At 35.3% G+C, this 26,495-nt stretch overlaps 1 protein-coding gene across 10 annotated transcripts in view; it reads right to left on the minus strand.

Moving 5' to 3' along the window:
• CACNA1C (calcium voltage-gated channel subunit alpha1 C) overlaps positions 1–26,495 on the minus strand; it is a 970,192-nt gene that overhangs the window by 227,654 nt on the left and 716,043 nt on the right. For all 10 annotated transcript variants that reach the window (XM_074194976.1, XM_074194975.1, XM_074194966.1 and 7 more), the window contains 2 exons: positions 21,151–21,347; positions 3,561–3,664 (listed from right to left, as the gene is read on the minus strand). In XM_074194976.1, coding sequence (XP_074051077.1) covers positions 3,561–3,664; positions 21,151–21,347 — 301 coding nt within the window. The remainder of the gene's footprint in view (positions 1–3,560; positions 3,665–21,150; positions 21,348–26,495) is intronic.

Below are 26,495 nucleotides of genomic sequence, written 5' to 3' on the forward strand. Positions count from 1 at the left end.
TATATATAATTTGAATGCATAATGTGATATGAGTGCCAGGTATAACCCATTTATATGGCATTTTCAGTGAATGAAATTTTCTGGTTAAATGGAAAATTAATATAATCAACACTATTACTATTCACAACTTCATCATCATCATCATCATCATTTGGAAATACCATTATACAGATCATTCATCCTTTGTCAATGCCAGAAAAATGATAGTTAACATTAACATAATTAACATAAAATTGACACATAACATAATGTGATTTACAAAATACTTTGTTTACATTATCTTATTTGGTCCCAACAACCAACCCTGTGATAAGTAGTACATGTATTATTGTTCCCATTTTCTAGTAGAGGAAAGGTTAAATATTCAAGGTCATATTTGTAAATGAAATTAGGGCTTCATCAAATTTATCGCTTTCCATTTGATGACAGCTGCTTCAAACATAATTCTTGCAGCACAGAATTTATTTTATTCTAAATATTTTTCTTGGAAAACTTTCTAAAATGAAATATGGATTTTTTAATTTTGTGAAGAGTGCATGCTGAATATAGTTTAACATTTTTATGATTTGGGTTATTTTGACAAACATTACTATCAAATTCTTCTATAATGCATATTCTCCTTTAATGATATTAAAATATGAAGGACTAGGCATGTTTGCCTTTCTCATACTCCCAAACAGCTGAGTTATTCTCTTCAGTAGCTCTGCTGTTTTCCATCTCAGTGATGCCCTCAGGAGTTACTGAAGTCTGTAGATGTGGCTGTTCTACACAAAATGACCCTGGATTGGTAATTATGCTCCCTCTTTCTTGGTTCTGTCAGGTGAATGTTTGATCAATCCATGGGGAAAACTGGAGAAAGTAGCTTCAGCTTTGAGTATCCAGATATTTGAGAAAATCTGGGCAAAGCTCATTGCTTCTTCAGCAGAGGAATGTTGGTAATGACCTCTCTAAAACAGGAAGGACAATTGATACCTTCTCAATTTCTTCTCTAACTTTCACTCTAATCATCTTTCCTGCAATAGGCAAAGCAAATGGTCTTGCCAGGAACCCTGAAGGCCAAAGGACCATGGGGAACACAGTAATGTCACCAAGAATTGGTTTATGGTACTTCATGGAAAGATTTCCAGGAAGGGTCACTGAATAGGTTTGTTCAAAGATTAAGGAGTGTATCAGAAATACTGGACTCCAATACTGACTACTGATAATCAGAAATGATCTTAGCAGCTAATGGTAAAGAAAACCAGGCTAACTTTTGGCTTTAAAATGGATTTTCTCTTTTTTTTTCCTTTTCTTGATGTTTCAACTCAATTTGCTTTGTTATGTCATCTATTGTTGCTCAAGACAGGGATTCTCTGTTGGTGGTATTTACATTAGAGGCAGGTCCCAAAATTGCAAGATTCCAGGAGAATGAAATAAATTTAATAATCTAATCCTCATTCTCAATCTTAGTCTTCTGTAGGGAGGATTCCACAGTTATTCCTGTTTAGGGAGGAAGATAATAGGGTTGCTTTTTTGTTTGAATCCTTAAAAATCTGACTTTGAACAGAATACTATTTAGTATTATTCATTGTGCTTTCAAAGACAGGAAGTGTGGTTAAAAGGAGAGTCCTTTTAGCTGGGAGTCAGGAAATCTGCATATTAAAGGGGACCTGATTTAAAAACTTAACTCTGCTCCTTTGGTCAATTTGCTTCAGTTCTCAATGTCTCAACTTTCTCCTCTACAAAATGATTAGGCGATTCTAGATGATCAAAAAGACCACTTTCTAGTTCTGTTATGTATTCTATTAAATAGTTGCTAGTTTAGGTAGTCTCTCTTTTCTCTTCCCATCCCTCTCTACCTATCTCTATTCTGGGGTGAAGAGAGGAACTGGGCTATAGTTTTAATACTATCTTTGGGAAGTGGATTTAAAGATACAAAAATATTTTCTTATGTTGGAATATAATTATAGAACATAACCATAAAAACTGCCCCACTTTCTAAGCATTAGATCAGAGGATCTTGCCTTTCATCCCACCTCAATTTGTCATTCTCTCTTTAAAAGTTTTCACTGACTTTCATTTGTGAGTTAGCCTTGGAATGAAAAAAAGGGATTAGGCCAACAAAATCTGTAAACAAGTAAACCATATTAAGGAGGATATAGAAAGGGAGTGGGGTAGGAGTGGTCCATTTTCTTTCCCAATTTCAATGATCATGATCACCAATTCTGGGATATTCTTAATTTCTCTGGGGCTTAGCAGCCTTTACTTTTGACTTATATACAAGCTGGCAATAATAAGCAGTCTTTTTCTCTGAATGTCTTTTGGCTTAAATGGCCCTTGGCATCTAGGAAAGGTTGCTAAAAGAAGCTGAATTGAAAGGTTCTTACTGTGATCCAAAATAATTATAATGTCATCACAGATGTAGTTTGTTAAAAGTGGCAACAGAGCAGCAACAATGAACCAAAGGCTCATCAGTAAGGGTTTTTAGGGCCAGTTTTGGCATGGCTGATATGAGCATATGGCAGGGTAGGTGGGTGGTGAGAAGGCATTCAGCTGGCTCCCCAAGGTGCACAGATGTCTACCCATGGGATATTTAATACCCCAATCATACCCCATTTCCTCCACTTTTTAAAAAATTTCACTTCAAAATTACATTGGATTTCATTCTTTTAGCATACTGCAGTGGGTTGGGTTAATAAAGACATTTCTTTACATTACCAAGTTCCCTTTCCATTGAGAAAAAAAGGTACATCAACAATAAGGTGCTTTGGTCTATAAAATGATATAAACATTATACTAACTGATTAAAAAAATCAAACATTCTTCTAATTCAAATTCAAAACAAAGCTAAATGAAAGCAAGTTGCATTCTTTTTTATGGCCTACTATGACCTTGTAATTCAGTCAAATAGCTCAAAGGCTGCTATCTATCTATCTATCTATCTATCTATCTATCTATCTATCTACATATATATATATATATATATATATATATATATATATATATATGAATGTTAAGCAACCTTTATGAGCTTTCCCTGATAACAAATGAATGCATTGCCTTCCCCACTTAAACCAAACTAATTTATACTCTATGTAGAACAAAAGAGCATTCTGCTCTTTTTTTTTTGCAAGGCAAATGGGGTTAAGTGGCTTGCCCAAGGCCACACAGCTAGGTAATTATTAAGTGTCTGAGACCGGATTTGAACCCAGGTACTCCTGACTCCAAGGCTGGTGCTTTATTCACTATGCCACCTAGCTGCCCCCCACTTCGCCACCTAGCTGCCCCGAGCATTCTGCTCTTATGGAAAAGGTGCTTGGGGTGGCATTGTCATATCAGTCTGGTCATCTCTTACTGAAGCCATCTGTTCACCCCATTTTGTATTATCCAGTCCAGAGGATTAATTGTTGGGAATCCATGCTTTTTACCCAAATAGGCCAAGATCATTTGTTTAAAGGTTTCTGAAAATGACTCATTTATCTCACTAAGTTCAGTGAGAACCAGAGAAAGTGTAAAGCCAAGAATGAAAAGAATAAATAAAACAAATGAAAAACATTAAAGTTTTCTTTGGTACTGCTTACCCGCTAAGGACACCGAGAACCAAGTTAAGAACAAAAAATGACCCTATGATGATTAGTGTAACAAAATAGATCCAGGGCCAGTCCCTTCCTACGGCATCATTGACCTGGAAGAATGGAATGATAGTTAGTGAGGCAATCTGCAACCGAGCATGGCAAAACTCCACTGGGTACCCAAGTCACTGGTATCAGGAATGTTGGGGATTAACTCTCCTTCTAGGCCAAATTAGAAGCCAAATAGTGTCAGTGTATGAGTGATTTTATCTGAATCAAGAGATTTTGATTTTCTGTTTCCTACATCCACAAGGGTCCTGTCCACAAAGGTCCGGTGATGGAGCCCTGCTCGGCTGCATTGGAAATAGGACATGGAGATGGTCAGCTTACCCGCTCAATACACCGAGAACCAGATTTAGAACGAAAAAGGATCCAAAGATGACCAGACTGACAAAATACACCCAAGGTAACTCATAGCCCATTGCGTCTTGCATCTGGAAAGATGAAGGAAAGTTGGGAGAGAAAGGAAGTTAGGAGAGAAAGAAAGCAGAGACATGTTAGAGCAGCAAGGCAGGCAGGAAAGTATATACAGAGTCTGTAAAGGACTCATTAGTCTAGACCTTTCCCCCCATGAACATCATTATCATTTTTTTCCTTTAGGCATTATCAGTCCTCAAAACTATCTTCCCTAGCAAGCACCTGAGTTCTTATGGTCCACAGATTTGAAAGCAGTCTCTTAAAAGAGACTACTGCTTTGTACTTTCTGTTGTTTTCAGTAGGGAAAAAAATTAACTAAGACTGGATTTAATGTACTTTCTCCTGTATAAACAGGAGAACAATTTCCAGAGATCTGAAGACTTGACTTCAAATCAATCAAGGGTTGACCAAGCAAGGTAAGAGTAGGCTCACATGAGTATCAAAGCTTCTACTGAAGATGAGATCTCAGACTACACTATATATATGTTACTTCACCCTTCCAAGATTTTATTGGCATAGCTGAAGTTGCTGGAGAAAGAGGAAAGAGGAAACTATCCTGTTTCCAGTAAATCTGGATGTGTAGCTCTTGGTATATGCCACCAGGAATGTTTGGAAGCTGTTTAGAACTTACAATCTAGAAGTTACAGGAGATAACTATCTTTGGATAAATAACTTCTATATGAGAAAAGAATACCTATCACTGTAGCAAGGAAAGGGAAGCCAGAAGATGGAGTTCTGAGGGTGAGATGATGTCTATTCACTTTTTATAAAAATGAAAATTTATGGGACTATGAACTTGTCATTTACACCTGTTATGATACCTATTGGGATTACTTTTTAAAAATCATAACTATTCATGAAAATAATCCCAACTTTATCCTTGTGAAATTAACTAATAAGGGTTTTCCATAAGACTGGACCAGAACTATTTACACTGTTCTCTACATAGCTTCTCATTTCACTATTTCTTGAGGACTTGGGTTCAAATGTCATCTCTGATAGTTTACTATTTGTATGACCTTGAACATGTCACTAAACAACTGGAGATTTCAGCTCCTCAATTATGAAAGAAAGGGGGGAACTAGTTGGCTTTTTTGCTTCTATACCAATGATATATGATTCTTCCACTCCTTAAATGTATTTTCCCTAGTTCTTATCCTTAAATATCACCTCTTTTTAATACTAAGTGATTTCATTTTTTCCTATGATTTCATTTAGCATTTATATAGGTAGCTCCAAAATCAAAATTTCTGACTCAACCCAATTTCTCCCTAGAATTTACTGCCAGATGATTCCATCTTAATATCCTGCTGACACTTGAGAATAAAGTGAACATCTCTCATTTCCCCTATAACTAGTTCCTCTTTAATTCTGTGATGCTACAATCACAAATCCAATTATCCAGGCTTGTAATATTGATTCATCTTAAACTTTGACTTTTGAATTCCCCCAAATTCAACTGTTTGGTAAGCCCTGTTCATTCTATATTGGAAAACTCTCCCAGATGTCACTCCCCACCTTCCACCATCTCTTTAGCTTTCTAGTGAGAGATGGCCTAGATGCAACGAAAAAGTGGTTAGGAGACCAAAGTTGGAGGTCTGGCACTTCCACCACCTAGTCGTGTACATGTCATCCCACCTTTCTAGACTTATTTCCTCATCTGTAAAATGAATGGGTTTATATTCCTTTATTGAAAATCCCTTGATCTGTAGATTCTTTGCTCCTGGTTGCTTTTCCTGCAATCTGCTTTTGCAAATAGTCAGATAATAGGAGGGTAGAAAAGACAAACAAAAGGGAAGGGGGTAGGAGGGTGAAGAGGCTATTAGGCTATTCATGTGTGTGTTTGTGTATGTGTATGCATGTGTCTACTGACAAGATCATTTCATTTTGTAGGAACCAGAATTAAATATTTCATTATTGCTTGTCAAATTTATTTTGTTGTTGTTGTTGTTGTTGCTATTGGGAGAGGTGAGAAAGGAGAGAAAAAGACAGAATGGAAATCATACGATGCTACTGAAGTCGTTAACAATTGAAATGGAACTATTTCCAAAAGAAAAGAGGTAAAAAACAATAGAACAATTTTAAAAAAGTTACTTAATTTGCTGACTCCCTTATTGATAGGTAAATACTTGCACAGGGGAATGGGTGAAATTTGCTTAGACACTGATTTCATTTTTTTTTTCTATATCATAATTGGAAATCTTCAAGAAAAGGTTGAATGAACACTTTACAAGGCTTTTGGAGAGAGGATTCTTATTCAAGTATGGTTGAATTTATTCTGAAATTTTATGATCCTGATGCATCCTAGAAAAAAGAACACCAATCTGGGAGTCAAGAGATCCAGGTTTGCAGTCAAGATCTGAAACTTATGAGTGAGTATGAAAAAAGCACTCACTGTTTCTGAGTCTCAATTCAGAGGATCACAGGAATAATGATTCTTGTACTAACTATCTTTCAGAGTTGTTGGGAAGAAAATCATCTAGAAACTTTCAAGTGCTACTAGAATGTGACTTTTTATTACTATGTTGTCCTTACTTTTCTGAGGCTAATATTATCTTTAAAATATAGTAGAGAAGCCAGAAAACTCCCCAAAGAATAAAGGGGCATGCCTTCATTTCCATCAATAGAAAACTATAAGGACCTACAAAGTAAGAGTTTCAGAAAAGGGCCTACTACTGTGTTCATGACTCAAAAGCAATTGGATGGAAAAATCACATAAATCAATGAATCTGGGAACATAAATCTGGGAACAGGATCAAGGAATTAGATGAATTTAAAGATCCTTTATGACCCTATTACTTTAGTTAGTATCCAGAGCAATATGCTAAAATCTATATCTAATTGCTGGAGGAAATTTGAAAAAAAGCTTCTAAATCTAGTTGTAAAATTTTTAAAAAGTAGAATAATTAATTCCCATTTCTAGGCTTCTTTTGTTACTTTAAAATATGTTTATCCAAGTGTATCTCTATATAAATGTCCCATTACATTTTCTCTTGATGTTCTTGCCTCAAAAGCAAATGTATAAAATGAGGTAAGGGGTTTTTGAGTGAATACTTTTGTTGATTCATGGGGAGGCTGTCACTTGACATGGAAGATTGACTATGTAAAACCTAAAAAAGTAATTCAGTCTTATATGTTGTATCAGATGGGGCAAGATTAACTATTGAAATCAAATCAAATCAAATCAAACAGCTTGAAGTAGTGACTAAATAAATTTTCCGGCATTTGTAACCTTTGCCATTATACATACTGGGAATGAAGGATAGCAGTATTATAGGAACTAGGTGAACCTCAAGTATGAAGAATGAATTCTCCTGTCTTCTCTTCATCAGTTTATTTTCTTATGTTTAAAAGTCTGTGTCTGGCCTTTATTAATTTCTTAATTATTTTCCTTTTCCCCTTCATTCCTCCTGGAAATCAGTATTATTTAAAAAATACTATTCCCCTGTTTAGTGGTAATATTAATAATTCTCATTTTACTTTCCCTATGGTTATGGTAGCATATTCTATGCTTCAGACAGCTAGGTGTACATAGACTGGCATCATTGGGACCCAGAGAGATCCAAGTTTAAAATCTAGTCTTAGACACTTGCTGTCTGTGTGAGTATTAGGAAAAAAGATGATGAAGTCATTTAAGTTCTGGACTGAGAAATTACCCAAGATGACAAACACCCCATTTGAAAGGCAGTCCTTCCCCATTATTTAAACCTTAATGGAGACTTGAGAAGTCAACTTCAGAGCACATGGTGATATTAAGAATTGACTTAGCAAAATTAATTTTTGATCTTCCTCCTGTAAGTTTGGGAGAACCAAATTATTCAATATTTAAGTATGAATTACTTGTACAGGAAAGAGCCAAACCTGGTCAAACAAGAGTGACAAGTCTATATGAAGAAAAAGCTTCAATCCCCAAAAGAAAGCAGACACTGGTCCTGGAGTAATCAGAACTAAAGCCCCGTCCCGCCCTCCTTGGGGGATTTCCTAGCCGAATTAGGGAGTCAAGTTCATGAATATTCGGTTTATAGGTGGGGATGATATTATAGAGCCAAGAGGGGACTAGGTGAAACAGCAGTAGATCTGAAGTTAGTAAGCTTTGAGTTCAAATATGGCCTTAGACACATCACATTGTGTGACCCTCACTTAACCTAGGTCTGCTGAAGTTTCCTCATGCATCAAAGGAAATAATGATAACACCTATATCACAGAGTTGTTAAGAGGATCAAATGAAATGATGTGTGAAGCACTTTAGAAATTTTAAAATGCTATAGAGATCATCAAGTTCAATTCATTCATTTTTCCTATGAAGAAAATGAGGCAGAGAGATATTAATTGATTTGTCCAGGGTTGGACATCTATGAAGGGGAAATGAATTTCTCTTCCTGACTCCAAGTTTATTATGGGATCCAGTTCAACATGCTGCTTTCCTTATAAGGTACAGGAAAGATACAGGATATCTTACCCAAGATGTGTGGGTGATATGGGAGTCCAAGGAGACTTTTTATCTGGATTCCACTTCCTTATTTTATATTATGACTAAACATTTGTTCATATCTGTATAAATTCTTTTTTTTAAAGCTGATTTTTTATTATAGGGTATTTACATGTTGTTTGAGTATATTTCAAGAAAGTATTAAATTATGTAAAGAGGTAGTTGGAACAACCTATAAATTTGTGAAGGCTTGCTTCAAAGACTAGGAACATATGTTAAGGTGGAACAACCACTATGGTTATGAAATCTCATCTTACTGGATCTGTAAGATGAAACAGCCAATGGAACAGAAAAATAGCAAAGAGGCAAAGAGACTAAGAGATTAAGTGACTTATGGCTAATAATGAGAGGACACTATTCAAGGTTTGGAGTCTGGGGCTCTTTCTACTCTACCATGATTTGTTCTCATTTTAAAAACCTATTGTTCCTGGAGACCAGCCAAGAATTCAGAGTAGGAGGAAGTCATAGGGCTGAGTTCTCCCCCCACATATACTTCAATAAGATTCAGAAAACACAGTAGACCAAGTCTTAATTAGAAAGTTCAAGCCAAAAAGAAATCACGAGTCACTTTTCCATCCCATGTCATTACAGAGAGGTCTATAGACACTGAAGACAAGACCTAACCAGGAGTGAACTAGCTAAAAGAGAGGAGTACTCCAGTAAAGGAACAAAGGATTGCCAACCAGGGAAAGAAGGGGTCCCAGATATTGCACAAAGTTGTCTGACTTTGATCAGGTAGCAGGAACAAGCATCAACTGTTAGTTCTGTCATTCACTACTCAGTGCTGGATCATATATCCAATACAAACTAAGTAAGGGATCTAGTCCTAGGGATGTATGTCCAGGGCAAAGAGTAGTTACACACTGTAGACTATATACTGAGTGAAAAGGGAGTATGGAAACCAGCTGAAGTTTGAAGTCTGACTCTGGGAGAAGAGTAGGGTTTTAGATGTAACCTCCAACTCAAACAAAATCTGTAGTGGAATAACCAAGTTATGAAGTCCAAACTAAAGAAAGATCTGTAGTTGCTACTTTGAACCTGAAGAGCTCTCATTGGTTGTCAGTGACTGAGTCTAATAATAGTCTATTGCAGTTCTAACAAGGAGTTCCAACTCAAGTCCAGAATTTGCAGAGCTCAGACCAAATGGGCATTGCTCAAATTTTGCACTGCACAGATTTTTTTTTTTAAATGCAAACTGAAAACTTGCAATTCTCCAGCCTGACCTGTCCCTGAGATTTTTGAATAACACAGATATCCTAAGATATCTTGAGAAAGCAGCAGTAAGATCCAGGATGACGCAAAAGAAGATCACACATGGCATAGACATTCCTTTCTGGAGTGCACAGAGCCTCCTCTATATCTGAAATCAGTAAATAAAGCTAGAAGAACAAGCAAAGAAAAAAATGAACCAAAGAAACTACTATAAAGAGTTATTATACTAACTTGGATTCTCAATTCACAAACGTAGAAGAAAAAAAATTAATGCAAAACATCTACAAGCAAAACTTCAAAGAAACATGTAGTTTATGTACAAATTCAACTAGAATTCCTATAAGAGATGAGATAAGAGGGTTTTTTCCTTGTTTTTAAAAAGCTAAAATGATTTTATAAATGAAATGAGAGTGCTAGAGGAAACAATTAGAAAAAATGAAAGCAGTAAGAAGCAAATTAGAAAAGAAATGAGAGATATGGAAGAAAGTACTTGGAAAGAGGATTAACAAGTTGGTATATAAGATAGAAGCCTTAACCAAAATACAGACTGATTGAAAATTAAAATGAATTAAATAGAAATTAATGACTTCACAAAACAAGAATTGTTAAAAACAAAGTTAAAATAGAATTGACACAGCAGTATCTATGCTTGAAAAACTAGGAGAAAGTGTAAGGTATCACATTAAAAACAAATAACCTGGAAAACAGATCAAGAGAAACAAGCTCAAATAATTTAGAATCATTTGGGCTACCTGAGATCCATGAAGATAAAAAGAGCCATGACATTTTTCAAGAAATCAAAAGAAAACTGTCCATATCTCTTAGAACCAGAGGGTAAAATAGCATCAGAATCTACTAGTCAACTCTTGAAAGAAATTCCAAAATGAAAATTTCCAGAATATTATAGTCAAAATTCAGAACTTCCAGGTATTTTCTAGGGGGAAAAATACTGTAAGGAACCAAAAAGGAAGAATTTAAATATTGAGGACTAAAGTCAGGATTGCATAATATTATCAGCTACCACTATAAAGGAGCAGAGTGCTTAGAATACAATATTTTAGAAGGGCAAACATATAGACTTACAACCAAGAATAATTCTCAGAAAAACTGAGTATAATGCTTCAGAAGCAAAGAATGAACCTCTAATGAAATAAACAACTTCAAAGTACTATTTAAAAAAAGACCAGAGCAACATAAAACTTTGAAATGTAAAAGAAAAAATCAAGTAAGCAACCAAAATGCTATAAGATGAACTGTTTATATTTGAATGTGTCCCCATAAAAAATCTTACTGCTATAAGGAATTATAGAGGGAACCTGATCAGAGATAGAGGCCTGAAAATGATTTTTGTTATGTTTTGATAATTAACAAGGAAAGGGATAAAGGAATATACAATGAGGTGAGGGGGAACAGGAAGAAAAAGGAATAGTGGAGGAACTCATTTCACAATTAGTATGCATAAGTAGAAGACTACACTAACAAAGAGGAAGGAGTGGGAATGGGGAGAAGATGAATTTGTTATCTCACTTCCATTTAAAGTGATCAAAGGAGGAAAAAATATCCACTCACATACAATTGGGTATAGACATTCATTTCACTCAGTAGAGAAACAGAAGGAGAAAAGAAAACAATGAGACTAGATTAAGGGAGAGAGTAATCCTAAGAAAAATAAGCTCTCACCATGGAAGGAAGATCATAAAAAAGTGTTTAAAAGCAGAGAAAGGATAAGAATCTATGATTGGGCTAAAGGAACATGAAATTTGAAACATTGTTGATCAATACATTCTTCCTCTCTTAAGATCCTCCTCTTTATAAAGAAGGATCAGGAAACAAAAAGAAGAAAAAATAAGAAAACAGGATAGAGGAAAAATAAAGAATAGTTAATTATAAATGTGAATGTGAATAGTATGAACTTTTCCCCTGTCTCCTACCCCTAATGAAATGGAAGAGAATAGAAGAATTGAGCAGAATTCAGTGCAAGTTGTTTTAAAAGAAGCATAGAGATTCACACAGAGTTAATATTAAGGGGATGGATCAAAATCTATTATGTTTTAGCTAAAGTTTAAAAAAAAAAGCAGGGGTAGCAATCATGCTTTCAGGGGGAAAAAAGGCTATAGTAAAAATAGACTTCATGAAAATAGCTTTACTGGAAAACCACATTTTCCTGAAAGGTACTGCAGATAGTGAATTAATATCAATACTAAACACATATTCCCTACATGGCATAGCATCTAAATACTTAAAGAAAAACTTAAATAAATTATAGGGAGAAATAGCATACCCATCATAGTGGGGGGGTAATCTTGATGTCCTCTTTTGAGATCTAGATAAATCTAACTAAAAAATAAACAAGAAAGAATTGAAGGATCTCAATATAATTTTAGAAAAAAATAGATGTGATAGACTGATGGGATTATTGAATGGAACAGAAAGGAACATATAAATTTCAAAGCGCATGGCACTTTACAAAAATTGACCATGCATTCAGGTGTAAAGGTATCACAAAATGCAAAAAAAATTTAAAAACTATATTTTTTGTAGACCACAAGGCAATAAAAATTACATTCAGTAAAGGCCTACTGAAGGAATGATTGCAGAATAAATAACAATCTGAAAGAAAGGTTGGGTCAAAGGACAAATCATAGAAATAAAAAATCATTTCATTAAAGATAATGACAACAATAGGAGAATATATCAAGGCTTCTGGGATGCAGTACAAATAATTCTGAGGGTAAAATTTATATCTCTAAACATTTTCAATAAAGAATGACTAGATCAACTTGAATAAGCAATTAAAAACAAAAATGCTAGAAAACCAAGGAATTTAATAACACTTTAATAAATCCAAAGACGCCAGCTATAGGAGTAGGAAATCACAATTTTACCAAAACTGCTGGGAAAACTGGACAGCCATTTGGCAGAAATTTGGTATAAATCAATAAAAAACACTAAAATAGGATTCCTGAAGATCAAAGAAAAAAAAGTTGAAAGCCCAAAACACCCAAACAACCTAAAACCACTGAAATAATAAGAAATTAGGAGTCAATTTTAGAAACCTAAATAAAATATTAGTTAATTTTATTTTAAAAAAGAAAGAAGAGGAGGCTAGGTGGTGCAGTGGATAGAGCACCGGCCCTGGAGTCAGTAGTACCTGAGTTCAAATTCGGCCTCAGACACTTAATTATTACCTAGCTGTGTGACCTTGGGCAAGCCACTTAACCCCGTTTGCCCAAAAACCTAAAAATAAAATAAAATATGGTCTTAGTACTTGTATCAGGGAATCAGGACAGAAAGCAAACTGTAGACCAATCTCTAACTGAACTTTGATACAAAAAAATTAAATAAATTATTAGTAAGGATACTACAGCAATATAGTACAAAAATTATACACTTATTACCAGTTTGAAATTATACCAAGAATGTAGGGTTGGTTCATCATTCATTCAAAACTATGAACATAAATGACCACATTAATAGCAAGAATAAAAATTGTATGATATCAATAGTTGGTTTAAAAAAAGCTTTTTTGAGATATAAAAATATTAGAGAGCAAGAATTACTCAGGCCAGTCTTTCTTTTTTTCAAGTTTTTGCAAGGCAGTAGGGTTAAGTAACTTGCCCAAGGCCAGACAGCTAGGTAATTATTAAGTGTCTGAGGCCCAATTTGAACTCAGGTACTCCTGACTCCAGGGCCCGTGCTCTATCCACTGCACCACCTAGCTGCACCTCAGGTCTTTTGTTAAGATAAGAAATATTTATCTAAATCCAAAGGCAAGCATATGTAATGGGGATAAGCTACAGGTCTTTCCCATAAGATCAAGGATAAAATAAAGATGTTCATTATCACCATTAACGTTTGCTATAGTGTTTGAAATTCTGGCTACAACAAAAAGAGAAGAAAGTATTTAAGAGAGTTAGCAAAGACAAAGAGAAAACAAAATTATGCTTTTTTGTGTATGTTTACTTAGAGAGCTAAAGCATCAACAAAAAACTAATTGAAACAATAAACAAACTTCAGCCAAGTTGTGAGATATAAAGTCACATAAATCATCTGCATATCTTTATATAACTAACAAAGTCCAACAGGATGAGACAGAAAGAGAAAATCCATTTATGATGAGTATAGAATGTATTTGGGAGTTTCCTACTAAGACACATTCTAATATTAGTTCAAAATAGCTACAAAAGATTCTTTATACAAAGACAAACCTAAATAAGTAGAGAAATAAAAATTGGTTATGGGTAGACTGAACTAATAATGACAATAGCTATTATTTATATAGACCCTATTTTGTTGCCAAGCATTGATTATGCTAAGTACTTTACAAATATTATCCTATGATACAAATGACAATATCACCTAAATTAATTTACATATTTAACAGCATAACGATGAGTTAGAAAATATAAAATTAAGCTTGGAAAATAATAGGTCAAGAATCTCGAGGGGAAATAAGTAAAATAAGCAAGATTAGATCTCAAACTATTACAAAGCAGTAATCATCAAAATAATTTGATTCTAATCAAGGAATAGAGAAATTGAACAATGGAAGAAATTATATACATAATATATAGATGCAAATGAGCACATTTGTTTTTCTTTATTTGATAAATCCAAAGACCCCAGCTATTGGAGTGGGAAATCACAATTTTACCAAAACTACTGGGAAAACTGGAAAGCCATCTGGCAGAAATTTGGTATAGATCAATAAGATTATTTTTGTTCCTTGTCCCTAAGGGACTAAGGCCTCAATCTTTGCTCCTCCAAACTGCTCTAGGAATTTCTACATGGGAATTTCTTGTCTGGAGGGCTTGTACTCAATACGTATTTATTGTGAATGAATACATTTCTTGCCATGATATCTTATCCTCCAGTTTATGTAGCAGAGTTCACTAAAGTGCTAATGCCCCCAAATGAAAAGGATTTAAAAGACTCCTATCAAAAAAATCAATAACTCTAAGATCTTAACTCCATTGGGATCAAATTTTCTCTTATCTCAGTTTAAATTTTAGTATTCTATTTTTTAAAGAGTCAAGCAGGAAAGAAAATATTTGCACTTTCCCTTTAAAAACATTGTTGAGTTACCATTATAATTCAATTCCACTATCTCTGCTTTTCTGACTTCTTTAGAGGTGAGTTCTAATTCTACCACAGGAAAGAAAGAGAATATGACTTTTTAAAAGATAACTTCAGAAATGAAGAAATGAAGTCAAATTGCTTACATTTAAAGAACTTTGAAAAAATTGGCACAGACAACTGATATTTTGGCAGTAGTAGAACAAGAATTTACTGTATGTGCCTAAAATCATATTTTAGTATATTCTATTATGCACAAAGAATGACAAGAGAGAATTTAGAAATGACAGCTGATAGTTGACTTGTCAACACTAAAAAAAAACAACAAACAAACCAAAAACCAAAAACTCCATCAAGGTAAGAAATCAGATTGTTTTCCCCAGGGTCTTCTGAATGCCTGCCCCAGATAATTTGGAGTGAGGGAAGGTGAAGGTGGGGAATCGGTTTGGGTCCTATAAGTCACTTTCTTTCCTTGCCTTCTATTCTGGTAGGATCTGAATATATTCCTAGCCTGACCATTTCTCTGAATATAAACCTTAGCTAAAATAGTCTAAAGATTGATTTTAAGGGATAAAATTGCTGAAAGTCATGGCTGTTTCAGGCAGAAATTAGTGACACTGAATTTCTGAAGCCTAGGTAAGCACTATAAATAAACTCCAGGGCAAGTTCCAGAAAGGGTACTCTCAAATCAACTTTTAAAGACAGGGTCAGTGAGAAGAAAAGGGGAGAGGAAGAAATAAACTACTTGGAAGCTTCTTAGTTTAATTATTTAATATTAATTGGCACTTCCCAGATACTAAAATTAGTTGCTTATATCAATGAAAGGAGAACGAATGTTGTCAGTATTTCCAACATTTTGGTGTTTTGGGGACAAGCTCTGGCTGTCCTGGTAAAGGCATCATTTTGTTGCCAGTTATGGGATGCCTTGAAAAACAATGACGGAAGGGTTTTCTACTATAACCAAGGAAAAGTAATAGGTCACCACCTAGATGTCCAGCAACCAGGTTTTTCTGTTCTTGACTTTCTGTCCAAGATGGAAATTTTATGAAGGTTTCCAGATCCCCAGTCAGTTGGAAACACCTTGACCATGATTCCAGAATACAGGTGGTCTTTAACCCAATAAGTTAGGGTTTAAATCCTGCCTTTGACACATACTAGCTTGTGAACCTGGGCAAGTCATTTAAACTCTACCAATCTAGGCAACTCTGAAGGCAAACAAAGTCAACACTGAATTCCATCTTCATTGGTAGAAGCAAGTTTCCCATTCAGGAGTTCCCCATATCAGTGAAATAACCAGTCCAAGTTCTTATCCTTTTCTAAGAACATAAAGGTGTATAGACCTAGAGCTAAATCATCAATTGGACATTGCATCTCAGGATCGTTTTTCCATAAGTGTAGTATCACCAAAATTCAGAACCATAACTAAAAGAACTAGAGGGAGAAAAAAATTTGAAATTTGCCCTTAATTGGAGGTAAAGGTGAGAGGTATAGCCACTGAGTTAGGTAGGGAGAAACTGCCATCTTGTAGGGATCTATTTTAATTATTAAAATATTCTTCTTGGATAGATAGTTATTTCTCTATTGATGAAAGACTAGAAGTGCTGTTAGCATCTCTACATTTGGGCAGCCCAGGACAAAGTTTCAGTTATCTTTCTTTGAGTTATGACTCTTCCAAATTTTTTTTAAAAAGTGAATATTCTTTCTATAGAAACTAAGAATATGTAAAACACATATAAATATGCTATTTTTAAAACATCATGGGAGCTATGAAGTTAATGCAATATTGTTTCAGCAGCAAGACATTCTTTCCCCTTCTGAGCACTAAAGAGTCTAACAAATTTTCATTTTCTAAAGACAGTTGTATGTCCTGTACATATAAAGATTCAAATTGAAGCCAGAAGACACCCCCTTCCACCAGAAAGTGAATTGTCAGAGTGGTTTAATTTCAGAATCATCAGTATCCTCTGATTTCCAAAGCAGATCACCAGGCAAAAACTAATCTTAAGGTAATTAATTTGACCCTTGGCACCTTTTCTGTAAAGAACTGTTAATACTTTAACAGAAGACACAATGCCCTGGTCCATTCTTCTATGGTAAATGTACTTTCCCACACAGATTCTGCTAATTTTGGTTTCTGAAACAGTTCTAATATTAAAATGGAAAAGGAAGGAAGAAAGAGGGAAGTTGGGGAGTTGGAAAGAAAGATGAGGTTCCTGGTGCTGCTTTAGACCCTGCATGAGTTCTATAAATTTAACTTGAGCACACTTTTCTAGGATCTCCTTACCCTTTCCTTCTGCCTTTGTGGCAAAACCCACTCAGTCCTTGTATCTATCTCTGGACTATGCCTACAGAAAGCAGCCAGGAGTCACACAGAAAGTAGATAGACCTTGAAAACAAGGAACAAAGCCCTAGGAAGGCTAAAATAGGCATCATTCATGCTGGAGGTTTAGAACAGGTTAGGCCAGGAATGCTTGGCAGAGAAAGAAGAAAATGCAAATTCCCAGCCTCCTACTTCCAAAGTTTTTCATATTTTTTTCGATGGAGAAACATTCTGTTGGTGAAGTTCAAAATGTTTTATAAATCCTTTATTTTGAACATTTTAATTCTTTGGGTTCTTTCTCATTTTCTTCCTCTCCTCTGCCCCAAGCTCCCATTACACATAGAAAAAATATAGAGAAAATAGGAGAAAGTATAATAGGAGAAAAAAATGATTTTTGCAGCTGATGAGGATTTGCATTTTAAGTAATTGGGAATGACCCCATTTTCCTTTTAAAGTAATGAGACTAAGTCTGTAATACAAAGATTACCAAAGATTGCTGCAAATCACACCTTTGATTTTCTACCTTTAAGTAGAAACTATTATATTAGCTCTTTGATTTTTCCCAGAAGTCACAAATCTAAGGATTTTGTTTTCCATGGGTAGATGATGATTGAATGTTTTATAAAGAAGTTTGATATATCCTGGTTAGTCACTTGATATAGGCCCTACTTTAAGAAATACGTGTGTGTGTGTGTGTGTGTGTGTGTGTGTGTGTGTGTGTGTGTGTATATATATGTATATAATGTTAAAGCAGCCACATTATTGTGCTGAGAAGACAATTTAAATTGCATGAGTTGTAAGTAGAGAGGACTGGTCAGCCTACTAATAATAGGAATTCAGAAAATTACTTTTCAGATGAAGACTTTAAATGTACCTTGTCACAGAATTATTAAAAAATCCCCCAAACCAAGGAAAATTGTTATTTGAACTTGTAGATATGCATCTATTACTTGATGTGATAAAGTTTATTTTCATTTAAAAAAGTAACAGTATCACATTCTTCCTTGTAAGTAGGAACTCCAGTGTCTCTTCTAGCTCAGGATTTAGTTATATCTAGCCATTGAATCACCTCTTTCCCTAAAGTTTTAAGGACTAGTTTTGCCACTATCAATGTTTCTTCTTGATACAATAAAAATTTTATCTGGTTCCAATTCAAAGCTAGTTTCCTATCTGGAGTTCTCCATCACAAATCACACATGATTTCTTAGCCTCTTTTGACTGAAACTATACTGACTTCCTTAGGCTTGAATGGAAATACTTGCTCACCAATTAGAGATAGAGGTCACATTCTGAGATGGTCTAAGAAATCTAAGTAGTCATATTTCCCCAGTTGCAATTAAAGTTGCAATAGATTTGAGGAGCAGGCAGAGGCAGAGAAGGAAGGTGGGAAAAAAAAGAGGGAGCAAAAAGAAGGGGGAATAGAGAAATTCTCTTTGAGCAGAAACCTTGGGCTGGAGTGTTACCAGCTCCTCATGAATACCCAAGAAGGAGATTGAAATTCTCCTAGGTAAGGAGGCAGCATATTCTCTCTCTCTCTCTCTCTCTCTCTCTCTCTCTCTCTCTCTCTCTCTCTCTCTCTCTTTCGCTCTCTGTCTCTCTCTCTCTCAAAAAAGATAAAAAATACATATATGTGTTTGTATACACACACACACACACACACACACACACACACACACACACACATACACAGCCTTTCTCGAAAGTTTCCTTGAATAGTGAGAGAGGAATATAGAGGAATATTTCCTGGGACACTTCCATTTCCATTCTGAGAACTGAAAACTCCAGGGGAGAAAGCACAACACAGCTGCCGAAAATTGGTAGTTGCAATTGTATGCTTCTCACTATTCCCCACTTTGGGTGTCATTATGACAGTGTTTCTCTATACCACATCTGGCTGGTGGGGTACCAGTGACTTGGGTTGGGGGAAAAGAGAGGGAGTAATAAAAGACCACAATTTATATCTCGTTGACATCAAAATAAATTATACCTATTCTCCAGCCCCCCTCCTCCCAATCACCCACTGTCATATTGCCCTCCACACCCCACTCTAATACTGACAAGTATAGTAACTCAAGAAATGGGTTTGAAGTTAATTTGATAAAGTTCTAATGTGTTGTCCCATAAATCATGTATTTTATGACCTACTCATTTATAGATAGATATTATTTTTTACCTGTGAAAATCCTAAGGAAGGAAGAACGAAAGAGCTTTTCAAAATCTTGATAAGATTTGGTATGATTTATTCAAAAGAATAAATTTGTCCAATTGGAAAATAACTGCCTTTCAAAGTAGTACAAACAAATTTCTTAGTCTGTGGTCTCACAAATACTTTCTGAAGAATTAATTTTTGTCTTAGTTTGTAACTTAACATTTGTATGACTTTTATGTTCTTTCTCAAAATTATATCAATTCTTTGATTAGTTCTGAATGGTCCTAAATGATTCTCTGTACCAGGGTAAGCAACCACTATGGTTTATGAACTACAACAAACACAAGGATTAGGACACTTGTCAGTCAGGAGGATTTGGCACCAGCCCCATGAAGTATTATTTCAATATGAGCATCTCTAGAAGAGATGCTTACAAGATTCCTTGAATATTCTTCTTCTTTTTTTTTTGTTTTTTGCAAGGCAATGGAGGTAATTGACTTTCCTACACAACTAGCTCAAATTTGAACTCAGGTCCTCTTGACTCCAGGGCTGGTGCTCTATCCACTGGGACACTTAGCTGCCCCAATTCTTTAAATATTCTTTCTGAGGCAGGAAGATCCTGATGCTTCCTTGGTTTCAATTATAATGGATAACTGCTTCGTTATCCCATATCCAAGCATTCTGGTATAAGACCCCTTCTCTATTCTTAGTATCTCAACTCTGCTTCCTGAGACGATGTTGGTAGGTTCCATACATTACAATTCTATTGCAAAATTCAAGAGAAGACGTTGCTTTCAGTCCTAGCAGTATACATTATTGTTCCAAATACTTGGAGGATACCACAACCTGAGATAGGTTCTCTAAAATTTTTGCCAAAAATAAACTTTGACCAAGATAGAAATACCGTTTAGAGGAAGAGAAAATTTGCATGAATGTGGATCTGTACTTAAAACAGAGGAATGCTTCATGAAGATCTTAAACCAGATTTCCATAAGGGTCAACCAGATGAGATACAATATAATCAGTTTTACTTGTTGGAAAATGAAAGCTCTTAGGGAACCAGGAATTCATACACTAGTGTTAATTCAAAAGGTGGCATTTTTAGATATCTGTCTATAAACAGGAGATTTTAAAAATTTTAACTCACCAGTGGAAATTGATACTGATGTACTGGGTTAATGAATGATTAAAATGTTATCACATGATTAATTTAAGTATTAAAATTCAGCAATATGCCATAGAAGATGGTGATCAGTAGACTCCCCTGATCTGCTGGACTTGGTCATTTTGCATAGCTCTGGACATGGGCTCTGATATCTTTCTGTAGAACATATGTGTTGACCTCTTGCACTATTTTGAGATGACAATGAATCTCCCAATCAATGACAGATGTTATAGATGATTTGGAGTGATCAGCTGACTCTGATCCTGGCTAATTACCATCTTCAATGCAACTGCTGTCACAAGTTATCAATCAAGAATTACCACACCAGATCCACAAGGTACATGTCCTTCCACAAAGGGCCAAAGCATATGTCCCATAGAAAGAGAAGAAAGCTCATGTGTGGCTTCATGGGAGCTGTCCATCAGATACTGGGAGAGTGGGATGGAAGACCTGTCCACTGATCACAACCATCATACTATGAAATGCAATGAAAATTCTTCATGAAGGATCTTTTTTTTTTAAGAGACCAGGACTATTATTTTAGGACTAAGAAAAATAATATTTGTATGTCTGTATTCGGAATCAAGGTAGGGGACTCAAAGGAGATTTGTTATCATTTTGACTATGGAGTCAGCTATTCAAAAAATCCCTGAAAAATGTTATCTCTTTTGTTTCTTTGTCCCCATGAATCTCCCATTTCCAGATACATACCCAGTACAGTACATCTGTCCAACCCTCCATTGTAATGCACTGGAACACAGTCAACATAGCGAAGGCGAAATTGTCAAAGTTGGTGATGCCGTGCTTGGGTCCATCCCACCCTGCTTTACATATGGTGCCGTTCTGGCACTGCCGTCCATGCCCCGTGTCAAGGGCACAAGGAGAAGGGTCATCTTCTACTGGGGCATCTCAGGTAGCCAGAGGAAATAAAGGAAAGACAAGGACCAAGAAAAAGAAGGAAAAGGAGAAGGAGAGAATGAGAAGAGTTAGAAAAAAATGTGGTTTGAGGTTCATGAATATATAGACAAAATAATAAGACTAATAACAACGTACATGAAATTAGTTTTCATCTTGGAGGCAAAGTGATTCTGCAATGTATTAAACAACTTGAGCAACTGAGATTTTATCATATGTCAGTACCATTTGAAGAAAGTAATCATTTCAAATATTTGCCATACAACTTGGAGAATTTAAATTCAACAACTGATTTAATATACCTGGTTGCTGTGCTGTGTTAACACCATGTTCTTCTGACTAATAAAAAATAGCAATAATGATGACATTTATATCACCAGGGTGCATAGTACACTGTCAAGCTTTCAGCTAGATAATGATGATGGGGAATAGGATAATGACTGGTGATAGTAGTAGACTTTTCTTTGAATAGCTGATTGATGTTCAACTCTGTATACTCAGTTTTGGAGTCAACGGGTATGGTATTTGGAAGCTTCCTCAGCATTTTATTTTCCAAACAGCATATCTAAAGATTAAATGAAAGTTCATGTGTTTCACTTTTCTTTCCCCAAGTATCTGGTCTAGACATTTCAAAATTTTCAGGATTAACTTTCTGCTTTCTAGACCATATATTCTATACACATGCTTTCTAAGCAGACTGTTTTCCTTTCCTGAATATGATTTGTAGAAAAGAGCAGCAATTTTGTAGTTTGGCAATGCTTTTACAATCATCTATAAAGTGACATTTTTTTAATCACCATAGGGATATTAAACCATCAAAAGATGAAGAAAATACTTGGTCAATCCCCAACCAAAGCCATGATTCCTGACTTTATATTATACAAATACCTTGTAGAGTCACTAAATATCTGCCGAATGAAATGAAAACATTCCTTTGGAGGATACAACCTTGTCTCTCTTGCCCACAAATTAAAGCTGTGATCTTGCAATACCTACAGGAAATCTGTTATCATGAAAAAGGTACCCTTTCTAGCAATTTACTTATCTTTTCCTCTCAATAAACAAACTTTTCAGCTAATTTGTGACTAGAAGTTATTTCATGATGCTTAAGAGGAAATATTCCTGAAATTCAGGGAGTACCCTTTGATTTTTCAAAGAAAGAGAGCAAGAAAGCTGAATGCTTTGCACTTTAGTCCTAGAAGTGGAAAAAATTGGCAACATCACTTACCACAGTCCCTAATTGCAACTTTGAGTTCCTTTGCAAGTTTGAAGAAGCCATATAGTAGTTAATGCTAACACTGCTCTTTACTCCCTATTACTCTGAACTAATGGATGAAAAAAGAGGAAATAGGATCCTAGCAAGCTATATAATATTCAATTATTTTCAGTTGTGTCCAACTCTTCACAATCCCATTTGGAGTTTGCTTGGCAAGATACTGGAATGGTTTGCCATTTCCTTTTCTATCTCATTTTACAGATGAGAAAACTGAAGTAAATAGGCTTAGGTGAGTTGCCTACAGCTAATAATTGTCTAAGACCAAATTTGAACCCTGGAAGATAAATCTTCCTGTCTTTAGAAACAGTATTCTATCCATTGCACCTCCTAACTGCTAGCAAGCTTTAGGACAGTGGCTAATTAAAAAGCACCCATAAAACAAAGCAGAGAAGTTTATTTATATTATACATCTTGAATGTTTGAAATGTGTATCATGGCTGAAGATTAAATTTGGGATATTATTCATATTTGGGTAACTTTGTTAGGAACTCCAGGAATCTGAATCCTGCTTGTACCCGTATACTGTATAAAACAGTTCCTTTAACAACATCCTTTTGCAATAACCTTATTAGCATATTACAACCAACTCCTACCACATCACAGAATCCAACTCTTAGAAACTTGGCCAATTATATAAGATACCAAACTATGATTTTTTTCTTATCTGTGAGACTAGGTTTTTTGATGTTTTGGTAATAATTTTTCCTCATAGGATTAGTTAATATTTCTAATGCTAACTTGATAAATTTGGTATACCTTTGGTTCTTCCATCAAGGCTAAATCATTGATAACTTAAGCAAAATGCTATTCTTCTATAATAGCCAGTTAAATTAAAAAATTCAGTAATCTCTAGGAAAATTATGTGATCCACATTACACATATGAAATTAAGTACATCACTGTTTACTGATAGGTAATAATAGTAGTTAAAAATTTCAAGCAAATTTTCCCAACCAAAAAATGATTATAGTTGACAACAGCAGTAAAATGGTCCTAATTATTGACTTTGGTCAGGAGTCTTCTCAATTTCTTCCTTATTTGTGGACAGTAATTTCAACATTTTCCTCTTTTCACAAATAACAAAACAACCAAAATACTGTAGCATTTTTGTGAATGATGCAACAACCCCTCAGGGCTGACTGGGAAGAAGCTGATGATGACTTGATCTGGGTGGGTTACTGTACTCTCTGGGCCAGTAAGGTAGCATTTCTGCTAGACAGATTCTTCTTCTGGACTCCCAGTATTTGTTCAGCAATGGGCAGTTAGAGTTACCACTGCCAATCTTTGGTTTGATTCAGCGCTACATCAACTTTTCTCAACTAGAACATTACAATTTAACCTCAGCACTGAGGTTTGTCACCTCCAGGCAAGAGGTGGAAGAGTTCAGCCTCTCTAGTTTGTTTAATAATCTTTCTGAGTTCAGAGTTAAATTCCCTCAAGTTTTGGACTCCACTTTTACTTATGATGATTAGCTCAAAATTCATCTTTGGTTTCTATAGAGACTTATGAAAATGAGTTAAGTAACATGGAACAAAGGTAAGGAAGTTATATGTATCCTGGGCAAATTCATTGTCTTCTGGTTTTTTCATATACAATTGAACTACAAGATCTCTAAACCTTAATAAAGTGTGCTATGCTTCCTTCATATCCTTCATATTTCGGTGTCTTTCTTTTTTAACTTCCCTCTAGTTTGACTGAAATAAATATAGGGCACAGCACCCCTGACTGGAAAATCTTCATTTCCAAAAGGACTATAGAAAGAAGAACAATAATTTTTAACCAAAAGACAAGATCTTCAAGAAGAGCTTAAAGTTGGGTGCTCATGCTTGGAAAGATGCTATAATTATAAAATTATTGCTGGTTATTTCCCATAACTGATATATTTATATAGGTCATTCATGGTTACAGTGCACTATCCCATATACAACCTCATCTGATCTTCACAAAAATCTCATGAAATGGGCAGTCCAAGTTTTATTAACTTAATTTTTTGTAAGAGAATACCAAGTCTCTGAAAGTAGAAGTTGCTCATTCTTTGTTTTCAAAGAGGATCACTTACATCATGGGGTAATGTCTTGATTTGTGAATTAAAGTGAGGCAGAGTTGCACAAACATGGTACCTGGTCAGAGAACCTAAATGATTTGCTCAAGATATAAAACTAGAAATGGCAGAACCAGGCTTAGGTTTTTGTGATTCTAAATATTACTATTACGGCAGTGGGAAATTCTGAAAAAAGTAGTACTTTCCTTCAAAAGATAGAAGAAGGAAATTCTATTTGGGGTGTGAATTTAATTGTGAGAAACTGGGTTCTGGGGTGGATGGGAATAATGGGAACCCTAGCAGAAGTATTTATTCCATCCTGGTCTTTTTTCATTCTTCATATTTTATTCTGCCCCAATTACATGTGAAAACAATTTTGAATAAGCATTTTTAATTTTGAGTTCCAAATTCTATCCTCCTCTTCCTTCCTTTCTTTCTCCCCAGGAGAAAAGTTGAACAAAACAAAAAAGAAAGAAAGGTGGAAAGAAAAAGAAAGAGTGAAAGAGAAAAAGAAAAAGAAAGAAGGGAATAGAAAGAAAAAAATAATATGCTTCAGTCTGTCCTCAGATGCCATCATTCCTTTTCTGGAGGCAAATAGCATTTTTTAATCATAAGAGTTTGGGGACTGTTTAGCTAGAGCTGAATCATTCACAGTTGTTCAATATTTCTATTATTGTATACAATGTTCTCGTGATTCTTCTTACTTCACTTTGCATCAATTCATGTAAGTAAGTCTTTCCAGGTTTTTCTGAAATCATCCTGCTTTGGGGAAATCAGTTCAGAAAAGATGGGAAATGCTAAAGAATGAAATTTTGAAGATACAAAATTTGTGATTTAAAAAAAAGTAAGAGAGAGAACAGATTCTGTAAACTAAGCTTGCCTTTAATTCCTGAAAAAAATTCTCAAATGAATCATTAAAATAAGATGGATAAACATGTATAAAGAAAGTGGTGATTTAAGAGCCAGCAAAGCTTCACCAAGAACAGGTCTAAGAACAGACTAAATTCATTTTTTGACAAGATTAATAATATAGCAGGTAAGGAGAATGTGGAGGATAGTTTATATACATAAGACGTTATTTGTCCTTCCTTTTTTAAAAGGACCGACGACATCACCAGGATATGTCTTGTCTTGCATGTGAGTTGGAATTTAAGTGAGGCAGAGTTGCACAAAGTCTTTAGCCCATGGAAAGATAAAACTCAAGATGACTGGCTATGTCTGGGATGCAGTGAATGCTCTTGACCTTTTCAATATCTGACCAAAGTTTAAAGGCTATACATTGCTTAAGCTTCCTTCATGGTTATTAGAACAAATTGTTCTCACTGGCCCATTCCTCTGGGGAAAGTCTTCATGTACTTGGGATGATGATGATATTTGTCCTTTGTTCTCAGAGAGGACCATGACTTCAGGGAGATAATACCAGTGCATGTATGTGAATTGGATTTGGGTCCAGTAGCCAGGTATGAATCAGGACAACTGGAGATGACCCTGGATGTGAAGCACTCAGGGTTAAGTGACTCGCTCAGATTCACACAGCAAGTAAATATCAAGTGCCTCACTGGATTTGAATTAGAGGTCCTCCTGACTCCAGGGCTGAGACTTTATCCACTTCACCTAGCTGCTTGGTGTAGATATTCCCCTAATCACAAAAGGGGATGGTTTTACTGGGGTGTGGTCACTGCACATTCTGTAGCTTCTTGGTGCCACAGATGAGATTTGGGTGAAGGTGGACATCAAAGGTGGATGAGTGACCCTGAGAAGGATTCAGCAAGCCCTCACACCTATACACCTATGTAATGTTTACTGACTCCTTAAGACAAATACA

Source organism: Macrotis lagotis, chromosome 7 (assembly GCF_037893015.1).
Source record: "Macrotis lagotis isolate mMagLag1 chromosome 7, bilby.v1.9.chrom.fasta, whole genome shotgun sequence".
Taxonomy (NCBI): Eukaryota; Metazoa; Chordata; class Mammalia; order Peramelemorphia; family Peramelidae; genus Macrotis; species Macrotis lagotis.